This window comes from Salmo salar, chromosome 14 (genome assembly GCF_965601325.2).
Source record: "Salmo salar chromosome 14, fSalSal1, whole genome shotgun sequence".
Taxonomy (NCBI): Eukaryota; Metazoa; Chordata; class Actinopteri; order Salmoniformes; family Salmonidae; genus Salmo; species Salmo salar.
The window spans coordinates 73,211,299-73,225,211 of record NC_138304.1 but is presented as its reverse complement, the minus strand read 5'-3'; the positions used below and the strand labels follow the sequence as shown (position 1 = coordinate 73,225,211).

General features: G+C 41.3%; 1 protein-coding gene across 1 annotated transcript; it reads right to left on the bottom strand.

Moving 5' to 3' along the window:
- Positions 1-424: 424 nt before the first annotated feature.
- Positions 425-12,065, bottom strand: LOC106569922 (transmembrane protein 65). Its single transcript, XM_014141660.3, has 7 exons — positions 11,533-12,065; positions 3,840-3,884; positions 3,237-3,304; positions 2,974-3,028; positions 1,351-1,393; positions 1,002-1,107; positions 425-830 (listed from the first exon to the last, which is right to left on the bottom strand). Exons 1-7 carry the CDS (start codon positions 11,789-11,791, stop codon positions 711-713), a joined length of 696 nt encoding a protein of 231 aa, XP_013997135.1. The 5' UTR covers positions 11,792-12,065; the 3' UTR covers positions 425-710.
- Positions 12,066-13,913: the final 1,848 nt, after the last annotated feature.

The following is a 13,913-nucleotide window of genomic DNA, read 5'->3' as shown; positions in this document are numbered from 1 at the left end:
TAAAAGTTTATTTGTGGAATTTCTTTCCTTAATGCGTTTGAGTCAATCACTTGTGTTGTGACAAGGTAGGGGGGTATACAGAAGATAGCCCTATTTGGTAAAAGACCAAGTCCATATTATGGCAAGAACAGCTCAAATAAGCAAAGAGAAATGACAGTCCATAATTACTTTAAGACATGAAGGTCAGTCAATATGGAAAATGTCAAGAACTGAATGTTTCTTCAAGTGCAGTCGCAAAAACCCATCAAGAGCCATCATGAAACTGGCTCTCATGAGGACCACCACAGGAATGGAAGACCCAGAGTTACCTCTGCTGCAGAGTTCTAAATCTTTTGACCGGTAGTGTACATTGGTTTAACTTAATCTCAAACAAATGTTCAACTCATCAACGAAATCCATCCTGCGAAAATACCTTGCCATCAAATGCAACTACTTTATAAGCCTAATGGCTCATAATACATTTTCAGAAGATTATCTGGTACCTCAGTTGGTAGAGCATGGTGCTTGCAATGCCAGAATAGTGGGTTTGATTACCGGGACCATCCGTACATAAAATGTATGCACCCATGACTAAGTCACTGGATAAAAGCATCTGGTAAATGGCATATATAATGAAATAGAGAAGGTTTTCAGAGATAGAGATCAACTAAAATCATGCTGATGATGCTTGTTGCAATTGGCTCGAGACCAAAAAGATAGTTTACATGCTGTTAAGAGTTTGGGGTGTTTGTTTGTGCTTCTTTTTTCTTGTGCTCATCATCATCATCTCCTAGGAATAGCAGGGGGAACATTCCGAGAATGCATCCGATTGTGACTCCAATGCCTTTTCCCTGAGAATAATGCATGTCTATTAGGTTATCATAACTCTTTGAACATGGATAACTAGTAACCCAGCCAGCCTCTAAATATCTCAATTTATATATGTTCAGTTTCTCATAACCAGATTAAGATTTTTAGTCCAGTACTAGGCCAGCCCATAAAGATAATTTCTAAACACTCACCATGTGGGAGCTAACCCTGGTCTGCCACATGTCTGCCTGCTTGGGGGTCAAGTCAGGAACCTGCATCCCTAGCCTGGAAGCTAGGACTTCCACGTATCCTGCAAGACTGCCCACAGAAGGACAATATAAGAAACCCAGCTATGGTAGTCATGTAATTTTTTTTATTACCCTTCCATTTCAAGGTCAAATTAGAATTTTCACAGAAAAGAAATTCACACACTCATTTCATAATCATTCCCCTCTACCCAGTAACCTGTGGACCCCCCCCGCCCGAAGTACTTGCACGGCTTTGATAGATCTAATATTTAGATTGTGATAGAACTAACGGAGGAGTGGTTGGTCCTCTTACCCAAGTCCAGCCAGGTCTGAAACCAAATTCCCAAGAGCTGCAGCTGTAACAGAAGGGGAATAACAGGAGTTTATGCATAGTCTTTCAACCAAACGATTCTCAAAATGAGTTCAATCTTTTTCAATACAACTGCTCCTGTTCTTCTGATCTTTGTTTAAACATGTAACAATGATGAGAGGCTGTTGATATTTTTTTTTAAAGTTCAGCCACTGTCTCTATAGTTTGCAATTAGATCAGTGTACTGAATTGTATTATCACCATTTCATTAGCATCAGTGAGCTCTCAAAAGTCAGCCACAATATTGACCAGCCCAAGGAACTACTTAGATCTGGCTGCTTTAAACCCTGACAGCATCGTGAAAACGCTGCTTGTGCATCACACTGGGATAAAGAGCAGCCATAAATTGCACTGTGGTGAGGATGTGTAGTGGCACTATAAAATAGCACTTGGTAAATTATGGATGAGACAAGCCAATTTCAAGCACAGTACATTCAAGTAGATCGATGTGTATTAACATGAGCCAGCATTAGACAGCACTGACTATGATAATTGGATTTGGCAAGCATCTATATGTTCTTGTACTCACTGATTAAATCGTTATTTCTTGGATAGTGGTGATAATGCAAAAGTGAACCCCAAGGTGCTAGAGTGGTCCAGGAATTCAGTTCCACACACTAGTGTTGCATCCTGAAATTAGTTTTTGTTTTGGTGTAGTAAAAAGTATTTTGGGGGAGCATAAGCAGAATGTGAGTATCTCAATCTAACGAATCCGAAGCCTTGCAAAAGCAGTTGTTTGGGACTGATCAGATGTGCTCAATCAGTTAAATACATATTAATTTGGCATGAGGGAAACACATTATTCTACTCTAAACAAAGGTGTACTGCCTAAACAAAAGCATCCCACAATTCTCGGGAGATGCTTTAGCCCAATTGTAATAGCTGCCGTAGCCATCAATGGAAAAAGCAGACATCAAATAAACGAAAGTATTTGTCAGTTGAACTCCATTCAGGGACAGTAGTCTACATGCTTCCAAAAAAGTAGCCTACAAAATCCATCAGGCCCCATAGTGGAGGGTAAAATGAATGCCATCTACTGTCACAGGATGTGGAACATACTAGACTGGGTATACCATCATCACCATCCAAATCAGATGGTAACCCAATATGTACTTTTGGTTTCACTCTGAAATCAGGACAGGGGTGTCTTTTGATGTGGTATCCATAGCAACAGTTAATGTACCCAGTTGGTAAGAGGCTGTCTAGACTGTTTATTTTGCTCTTTTGGTTATACTGTAAGATAATTGACCCCTGTAAGGCAGTTTTTTAACCTTTATTTAACTAGGCAAGTCAGTTAAAAACAAATTCTTATTTACAATGACAGTCTACCCCGGCCAAACCCGGACGATGCTGGGCCAATTGTAAGCTGCCCTATGGTACTCCCAATCACGGCTGGATGTGATACAGCCTGGATTCGAACCAGGGACAGAAGTGACGCCTCTTGAACAGAGATGCAATGCCTTAGACCGCTGCACCACTCAGAATGTTGAAGTATTCCAAGTCAACCAATGTCCATTGAGGGAGCTGCTGCTACATTTGAATGTTTCAGATCACAATCAACCTTACCTGCCATGGTTGATAGTCCAAAGGTGACCCCTATAGACAACTCAATCTGAGTTCCCTGAAAGTCAAAAGCAGAAATATTACATTGACAATTGTTTCTTGGTGTTAGATATTCATGTTGACTTCCAAAAACAAAACAAATCTCAATGCTCCCATTCATCCTCCCATAGACCATCTACAATGTGAAATACAAAATACATTTCAAATGCTAATTTAAAACTAAACAATATGTAAATTCAACCACCTAAAAAAGTCATATCACTTACTGCAGCAATCATGATGGCATTGTCCAGGAAGCCAAAACCAATGAAGGGGATTGCATTGTGTAGGAGCACTGCAAGCAAAATTGTAAAGAATATTAAAAATACAAATATTCTTATAGTTTGCTGCTAAAATCAATCTGTCTTGGGAGTCCATCATGTGAATAGGAATGTTCCTGTTGAATGATGCGAGTGACGGACTCTTACCCTGTCACTAAGTGACTCCCACATGCTTGTTTGTGCCTGCGTGTACTGTATGTTTATGGGGGCGATGTACTACTGACAATTTCTATACTGTCAGACAGCTTGGCAAAAACTAGCTCAGTACCACTGTTCGAAAGCTGACACCAACTGTCATTTTCAATGGCTGACTTGAACATTTCCCTACACACACACTATATTGTTGGTTATTTTGAGATAAATAGCACTAGGGTAGAGAGACTGGGAAACAAAGCTGATAAAACCATTAGAGACTCTTTTCCAAGGTGTATAATGTGGCTCCGGAAGGGTAGACCTCTTCGATCCCACTGTGAAAACTTTTGAGCTATAAATATCTGTATGGTACAAAAAATGTTTTATTCATAATTTGAGTGACAGCTTTTATCTTACCGTATCTGATCTGAGCTGGAGTAAGCGGTGAAGTCTCTTGCGTCTCTGAAAGGCAAGAACATCAAAAACATAAACATTTATATTTGCAAAATTATGTGCACTTGGGGAGATCTTTCAGATCCTAATCCACCCTCTTTTTTCTCTCCCAAAAAGCTTGGCACAGAGGTGTTTCTGCAAACTTTCCAGCATATTATTCACTGTATAGGCCTAACGTTGAATGAACTACTCTGCTCTAGCCAAGAGGTGCCAATATTCAATAGTCTTGGGGGAAACAAATTCTTGGTAGCATATTCAGTAAATGTGTTTCTGTGTTTAGAAGTTATAGTACTACTAGTCAGTCAACTGTTTTGTGGGAGTGAATGTGGACAGGCATGCACATCTCCCATTACTCTAGTTTTTCCCCCCCATTCATTAGTAGTAGTCAGGTGTTGGAACCGGTTTAGGGAACAGAAAATAAAAATTATTAGAGTCACAGAATCAAAATCGTACACGAAAGTCCTGTCCCCCCTAAAGGCTTAGACTTTCAGGTTAAAAAGGAATGACATAAACCAGGTACTTTTTGGGGGTTCCAACCGGTTCAGAACTTTATTTTGCTGGTCGGAACAGTGGAACAGAAACTCAAAACTAAATAAATGGTTCTGTTCAGAACGAAGCGATTGAAAAATGATTTTAGTTCCAACCCCTGGTTGTGATAGTAGCAGCATGGGTCCAGAGTAGAAAGGTGATTTATTTCCATGTCTCATAAAAGAGATTGAGTTTTCAATTCTAGTTTTAGATGCATTTGGTCACTAGAGCAGGTTGCACTCTGAGACATGGCCAGGTGCATCGTGGGTGAATTATGGGAGACAAATGCCTTTAGCCCCAATTTGGTCTTTGATTAAGAGTTCAGTTTTAAAAACAAACACACAAACCCCAGCACAGCACTAAGCAGATTCACAACTCTAAATGTGACCATGGTTGGAATAGGTCAAAGATGCTCCCTTGAGACAGAGGGGTTGGGGCGCTATTTCTGGAGGGGTAACCCAAGACTAGGGTGAGGTGACCCCCAACTGACGCAGTTAAATGGGAATGGAAACACAATTGATGTCATGAAATAGCCTACTTATTAATTCAAAAACAGCAGGCCAAACTGCTCATGAGTGCACAGCCGCTTATAAAAGAGAACAGGTTTTTAGCGTGGACTATAGAAGCCACAAACTTATGTTGTGACTGAAAGAAAAGTGCTTGAGGGAGAGTGAAAAATGGGACATGAATGTCCAGAGCCTTTTACTTTTGTCGCTCTAAAACCAATAATAAACATGTTGGTAGTGACTGAGGAAACAACACCATCTGGCACAACAAAGGCTTATGGTTTGATTTCATTTCTGTTGACTCATGGGGGAAAAATACTGGGTGGATGGGAAAATATCCCAAAACTTCTATGACTCCAAAATTGATATCTGTGCAATCGCAGCCAGTAGATGTTCAATGAGAAATAGCATAAGGCTACATATGTCATCTGCCACTCGAATGTCCTCCACTTCATTCATTTCAGAGGAATCAGTGAGACCTAGACAACATAATTTTAGAGCGATATCAACACTGCATTCTAAATTACCTTTCTGAACAACTGGCACAGCAGGCAGCAGTGCTGCGATGATAGGTTGGTTCCCTCAGAGATTAGCTGGAGTGGTGCATCTGCCTAATTACAGAGCTGTCTATTCATCTCGTCTGTGGCAATCGTCACCATCTGCCAGCTGTCACAGTTCTGAGGAACTGGCACTTCTCCAGCAGCCAACACATCAGATAACAGAGTAGCTGTACCTGCTGCTAGGAACCAAATTGGAGAAGTGTGTTTGTGTCTAGTCTCTGATGGCCAATTTAGTCTCAATAAAAGTAGTGAAAGTAAATACATCCTAAATTAAATTGAGAGGAAAAAGGAAACATGTGCCAACATGTTTTGTTTGCCAGTGAACAATGAGCAATGCAGCCAGATGCCATAGAGATTGTAAAATGACTACATAGCTCAAAAAAGCCAGAAATCTGCTAAAACGATTTGACTGAAATTGGAGTTGCAGACAAGCCTATTGTTTGCTTTTTAATGGCTTCTAAGGGAGAGAAACTGCATTTATTCAACACACTTCTGACCACTCCATCTTGTAAACCAACTTATTATTGGTATATTGGCATAAAATGCTGAGACATGGTCTTGCCATTACAGATTTAGTGTTGGGTGAACTGTCAATCATCCCTTGATCTGTTCATTATGATGCTTGGCACATAGTTGTATTCTTGTTTGGATAACGGGGTAATCATTTCAAAGAGCCGATTACTACAACGCCATACTGCCTTGATATTCAATGCAATTTCTTTGTTAAAAGCTGTTTAAGCTGATATCGTAATCACAAGGCTTACAACTAGTGGCTCAGTTGTTAGAGCATGGTGTTTGCAACGGCAGCATGGTGTGTGCAACGCCAGGGTTGTGGGTTCGATTCCCACGGGGGGCCAGTACAAAAAAGTTTTTTTTTAATGCATGAAATTAAATGTATGCAATCACTACTGTAAGTCGCTCTGGATAAGAGCGTCTGCTAAATGACTAAAATGTAAATGTAAAATGTAGTGACAAGATTGTCAAAAAAAATACTAAAAAGTTACTTGAATCACTAAGCGACTCCCCTGGGAATTTCTTGTTGAACATGAAGACAGAGTGACATGGAACAAGGCAGCAGTATCCGACATTCACATCTCATGACAGGTGACTACAGTGCACTCGGAAAGTATTCAGACCCTTTCCCTTTTCCACATTTTGTTACTTTACAGCCTTATTCTAAATTGGATAATAGAAAAAAAATTGAAAATCTACACACAATACCCCAAGATGGCGTAGCAGTGGGATGTCTATTTTGATTGTCTTGTCCCGTGTATATATCGGTTTTTCTTCGTATACATTTTTTATATTTTTAATCTCAATTTCCATCTACGGACTGAACATACTCTCCTGCAACCCTCCTCACCCAATGTGGTATGGATCTGCAATTTATTTTATAGTTTAGAACCGGAACCCCCTTCAGCAGCTAGCCAGCTAACTAGCTACTATTCAGTTAGCCACTGCTAGCGGTCATCACCGTTAACTCGGACATCTGCCAGCCTCAGCCTGGTCAATTTCTGCCAGCACAATATCAACCCAGAGCATATCGGACTGCTTTTCTCTACCACATCTCCGGATTCCTACCGCAAGCTCTGAACCTTTACTCTGGATCATTGCAGCTAGCTAACTGCTATCCGAGTGGATTCTCCTGGCTAACGTCTCTGTCCTGAAGCAAGCACCAGTTAGCCTCGAGCTAGGCCCATCTCCCGACGACCCGAAGAGATCCATCAGACAATTCCTGGGCTTCAATACCTCTTTTGCAAATTGGCATGGACCCTTTGCTGCCGACACAGAGCCCCGCCGATCCATCACGACTGGTCTGCCGACGTAACCGTCCGAGGGGGTTTCAACAGGCTCTCCCGTTGCGACGTCCCCCTGAGGCCCATCTGCTATCCCCGGCCTGCTAGCTGTCAATCGCTGTGCCTCTAGCTCGCCTAGCTACTCGCTGGACCCTATGATCATTCGGCTACACATGCCTCTCCCTAATGTCAATATGCCTTGTCTATTGCTGTTTTGATTAGTGATTTGTCTTATTTCACTGTAGAGCCTCCAGCCCTGCTCAATATGCCTAAGCTAACCCTTTTGTTCCACCTCCCCCACATGCGGTGACATCACCTGGCTTAAATGGTGCCTCTAAAGACAAAACCTCTCATCGTCACTCAATGCCTAGGCTTACCTCCACTGTACTCACGTCCTCCATACCCTTGTCTGTACAATATGCCTTGAATCTATTCTTCCGCGCCCAGAAATCTGCTCCTTTTACTCTCTGTTCCGAAAGCACTAGACGACCAGTTCTTTTAGCCGTACTCTTATCCTACTCCTCCTCTGTTCCTCTGGTGATGTAGAGGTTAACCCAGGTCCTGCAGCCTCCAGCATCCCTCCCATTTCCCAGGCGCTCTCATTTGTTGACTTCTGTAACCGTAAAAGCATTGGTTTCATGCATGTTAACATCAGAAGCCTCCTCCCTAAGTTTGTGCTAAAGCAGTGAATAAAACAATCCGCCAACCCGGATGTCCTAGCCGTGTCTGAATCCTAGCTGAAGAAGGCCACCAAAAATCCTTACATTTCCATCCCTAACTATAACATTTTCCGACAAGAGAACTGCCAAAGGTGGCGGAGTTGCAATCTACTGCAAAGATAGCCAGCTGAGTTCTGTCATACTATCCAGGTCTGTGCCCAAACAAATCGAGCTTCTACTTTTAAAAATCCCCCTTTTCCAGAAACAAGTCTCACCGTTGCCGCTTGTTATAGACCCCCTTCAGTCCCCAGCTGTGCCCTGGACACCATATGTGAATTGATCGCCCCCATCTATCTTCAGAGTTCGTACTGTTAGGTGACCTAAACTGAGACATGCTTAACACCCCGGACGTCCTACAATCTAAGCTAGATGCCCTCAATCTCACACAAATTATCAAGGAACCTAGCAGGTACAACCCTAAATCTGTAACCATGGGCACCCTCTTAGATATCATCCTGACCAATTTGCCCTCTAAATACACCTCTGCTGTCTTCAACCTGGATCTCAGCGATCACTGCCTGCGTGCGTAATGGGTCCGCGGTGAAACGACCACCCCTCATCACTGTCAAATGCTCCCTAAAACACTTCTGTGAGCGGGCCTTTCTAAATCGACCTGGCTCGAGTATCCTGGAAGGATATTGACCTCATCCCGTCAGTAGAGGATGCCTGGTTGCTCTTCAAAAGTGCTTTCCTCTCCATCTTAAATAAGCATGCCCCATTCAAAAAATGTAGAACTAAGAACAGATATAGCCCTTGTTTCACCCCAGACTTGACTGCCCTTGACCAGCACAAAAACATCCTGCGGCGTTCTGCATTAGCATCGAATAGCCCCCGCGATATGCAACTTTTCAGGGAAGTCAGGAAACAATATACTCAGTCAGTTAGGAAAGCTAAGGCTAACTTTTCAAACTGAAATTTGCATCCTGTAGCACTAATTCCAAAAAGTTTTGGGACACTAAAGTCCATGGAGAATAAGAGCATCTCCTCCCAGCTGCCCACTGCACCGATAAATCTACGATAATCGATAATTTCAATAAGCATTTTTCTACGGCTGACCATGCTTTCCACCTGGCTACCCCTACCCCGGCCAACATCTCAGCACCCCCTGCAGCAACTTAAGCATGGGAAACAGTGTTTCAACCCTTTACAATGAAAATCTGTGAAGTTATTTGAGTTTTTACGAATTATCTTTGAAAGACACGAGTCCTGGAAAAAGGGCTGTTTCTTTTTTTTGCCAAGTTTATTTTCTTTCCCAAAAACATAGCAAAATGACAATCTGTTTCAGTAACTATCGTTTGCTAGCTAACTATATAACTAGGTGTCATCATCTAACATAACCCTAATTTATAAGACAGTTCTTATTTGATTAATGGTGATCAGACCCATCTATGTGAAGCTAGGCACAATAAGGAATAGCCACAATAGTGAACTCTGCGGTTAGCCTTCAAAATAAAAGTATGGCATAATTCTACTGTTTGTATTAATTTGCATCACTGTCAATGACATACTTTTATCTTGAAGGCAAACCGCAAATTCCACTATTGTCCCTAATCCTTATTGTGGCAAGCTTCACAAAACATAACCCGGTCCGGTCGAGCCTCACTAGCCAGATGAAGCTAGCTGGCTGCTTATAAGGTTAGCTTTGGGCAACAGGGTTAATATTTATTTTCATGAACTGAAGTTCAATTTCAGTAGGCGAACAACAAGTGGCAACCTAGCTAATACTTACTCACAAAGATTCCTAAATCATTGCTAAGAATAATGAAAATGACTGCAGTTTCTACTGGTCATTGTTTTCAGACTGGTTGTATTGGTGCTAGCTAGGTGCCATGCTAAAGCTAGCTAGCTACTCCAGAAGTTGCGGTCGAACAAATGATGCTTTATTACCAACGCGGTATCGTAAACACATAGTTCGTGGCCGGTGTTTAGAGTTTTTTGTACAGCTTTGACAGTGCTACTGTATCTTTTTTGACACGCAAAGACCCAAACGGCATTCCATAGTATGTATGTCATGACGCTAATAGCAGTGACGCTATTACTGTAACTCCGGTAGGGCAACATCTGAAATAATTGTGTACCAGTGCTCGATCAGTCGGCAAAAGCCAACATCACCCACGACAGAGAACGGTTGATTGTCAAGGGCAATGAATTCCATTATCTTGCCTTTAATGGATTTCACCTTTGGAGTCGTCTTGCTGAAATGTTATTACTCTTTCAAATGACTGCTCGATCCACACAGCAGACATTGTGTGGGCTAGGTTAGGAATGCTGTGTTGCACATGTAGCACTAAATTTTACTTGGCGTCATCACGTCATGTACATACATTATATAGTTATGCACGGTAGCTTTGACATCGGTTTTTAACATTGGCCCGAAACCGATGTTGGCATTTTTAGATAATATCGGCCGATTCCGATATGTTCACCGATATATCATGCATCCCTAGTAGAAATGGTAAGAAATTGGCATTCCACATGAGAAAGTTTGCCGACTCCTCATGTAGCATATTACCGGTATCTTCAGAAGAGTAATGGCAGAATCTGCGAAAGCCAGCAGGGGCGAGGAAAATAGTTGGGTTAAGGTTAAGTTTTTTTTCTCTTCTGCTTATCTAGATCTCTGGCGCCCTCGAGGCATCAAACCGTAAGCTTAAAGCGTCAGACAAACTCAATGGATATAGTTGATTTTATTAAAACACATAGGGTGTGTCTATATGGAAAAATATGAGTACATTTTTTTGCAATGGATTGGTTGAAAGAAGAGACAACTTTCGGTCAAACAAGTTGGTTTTTTTTGGTCGTAGACAGCCCTAGTATTGAAGTAATCAAAAGTTCAGTATATGGTCCCAAATCCTTATCACGCAATAATTACTCCAAGCTTGTTGGATGCATTTGCTTTTTGTTTTGGTTGTGACACTACGGAGCCGGCCGAGAGATATGGCTCAGAAAACATACCTCAATCCAGGCATGAGAAAGGCATTGTATTCTGAATAGTCACAATATACCAAAAATTACAGAGAAGTACCGTCAATCTTCTCTGCGTAACAGTTGGGGTACGTTTTCCAAGCCATATCTCACGCAGGCTCTGAGGCATCTGAATCTATTCTGGCTATAGAAATGGGAGAGGGGGCAGGTTACAGGCAACGCCTTGGAAAGAGGTATGAATCATAAAAGTGGCCTCTTCGCTGGTGTCTCCTAACCCCACCCAAACGCCTTATGAAAATGTTGCTTTCTATTTGAAAAGGAGCAACACGCCCACCATGATTATATATATTTTAAGCAAGCTTAAAAGATTAACGTGTTGACTTCAATGGCCTTCTTTCAACCTTGCTTAAATAAAACAAATAATGTTCAATGGTGGGTGAGCGTTGCGCCCATTCCTTTTCAATGATTGCATTTTTTGGCTGCACCCCTACTCACTCTGGTTGGGCGCCCTCCACTTATTTCTACTCATCTCTGAACGATATGGACTATAATTTATCTGAAACAATATCAATTAGCGACCCTTGAAATAGGACATAACTTGATTACAATAACTATTTTTATCTTACCTTGTGCTATAGCTATGGACTCAAAGCTCTGCAGTTCTTTGAGTAAACATGTTCTTTCTTTGGGGTGAAGGCTGTAGATGAATTCTTTTGCTCTTTTTGGAGAGTTCAGGTGCTCCCGCTGCTCGTTGAGTCCCAGCGTTCCCATCCAACAGCTTTGCACGTGGGACACCTTCAAAACCTTTCCGGCCGTGACACTTTCCAGCACTGCTCTTGATGAGACTGTGTGTCTTAGAGTTCTCTGAAGACAAAGCTTGAACATTGTGGCAAATGTGTTGTTCGTACAAAAAAATGTTTTGGTGTATCCCAAAAGCCTTCAAATAAGATGGATAGGTTCTCCTCCAGTTTGACATTGAACAGTACTGCCAACCAGCCAATTCGAAAAACTAGCAAGCTTACTGTACCAAGGTGTTTGCTGTAGTAACGTAAGTAGCCAACATTGAACGCGTTAGCGTAATCATTTGAGAGCCGTCAAACTAGCCAAACCACACTAACAAGTAAAGTTAAACTAGCTAGCTATTATTGCTAAGTTACTTTGTAGATAAAGTAATGCCCATGTACTTGGGAAATACTAATGTATTTAGCAAACTGCAGTCGGCTCCTGTTGCATTTCTGGAATAATATATTACTAAATGTGCCTGGCAAGACAGAGCAGTTCGCGAATGGAAAACAATAGCTAGCTAGCCAATTTAAGCTAATCGCACAAAACCGCATGTCACCACTCTGGCATGCCTGCTAATATAAGTTGACGACGACCCGTAAGAAAATAATATTGTGGCGTTTGCGTTTCCCCTCTTTTTGGCTTGAGAAATAAGCAATTTCACTGCAAACGTCCGTGCAATTCCTCAGAAAGTCTTGATATGGCCTCAAAAACTGATCTCAATGTTATGAGCCAAGTCGTCGACTGAAAGCCTTCCTCGATTACTTCCACTTGCGACCCAATAAGTTGTTTCTCTTCTCGTGTTCTTCCTCTATCATCATTTACTACATTGAGCTGACATTTTCACATATCATAGATATATTCATCTAGCTAGATTAATTATTCTTGCTACCACGTCTCCAGAGATATGTTGGTCCAAGTTTCATCATGACTGAGCTCCGCCTCGAGTAGTAGTAAACCACATTTCCCAAAATGCAACACAAAACGTATCACATTTAAATTAATCAGTCATTACAAAAATAAAATGTTCCAATGTACATACATTCGGCTAAATGGGCAATCAAATATCCAACAACTAGGGAATCATCCCGTGCTGTCTGTTGGTAAAGCAAAGTTTATAAAAATGTTGTAATGTTACCACCTTGTGGTTTAAAACAGGATGTGCTACTCATTTTATTTCGAGGCATTATTACATTAGTAGCCATGTGTGATCAGAAGTACCTTTGTTTTGCCAAAAAAATTATAATAATGGCTGCATTGTCAAGTATCTATGTGAGGATTCAGCATTTGGTTTGAATTTGGTTTGTGTGTTGTAGGCAGAGTTGGAAAATGTCGATCCCTTATCCCTGGTAGTTCCTCCTAGGTACTTGTCAAAACAGCTCAAAGTTCATCACTGCTCATCATGTCATGCTGTGATGAAAAGGGTGCATTCACTACAGTGTTTGATGGTATTCTTGGGTACTTACTGACCAAACCACTATTAAAGATGATCTAACAAATGGCTAAATGAACAGTTTTACTTTTAATTAAAAAGCTAACTAAACCAATAATCAAAGTCCTTCATTGCTGAAAGAAACAAAGCACAGCTTTCAATTCCTGATTAGGGCAAGTGATACTTTCAGCAGTTAAGTTACATTTCTTGATAATAATTAATATTGAAAATAACATTGTAAACTTTAGTTTCTCTGGAAGCCGTTGCCATTTTTAAATAATGTAATTTTAGTTGTGTTTTAAAACTGCAATAGAATGGATAAAAGCCAATGTATGCTTGATCTGACCATGTGTTCGGAGGCCTGGTATGGAGGGTGTGACGCAATAGCCAATCATCTGGAGGCATGCAGAGGCCAAATCAAGCTCTGTACCGCACCGCCAGACGCCTCTCAAATTTTGTAACAATGCGGAGGGCTCCGTGTTGACATGATAGGTTGACGGTAGGTGGGGCAATACGTCCTGCATCAACACAAACTCACTTCCTTGACAATGGCTAGTGAGGGGGTGCAGAAAAAATATTTTTGCCTGAGTTACGGACACAATATCGGTCCACTAGCACTCTTAAAGTGGAACTGATAGCATTTTATATTATTAAAATCTGTTCACACGCCCAGGAAGAATGACACCTTTTAAAACATTTTCTGACAAGCAAGCACTTAGATATGGTCATTTTCATAAATTCTTAGAATGTTTGGGAATTACGTATAGTAAGGCATTTGTGAAAATTCTACAG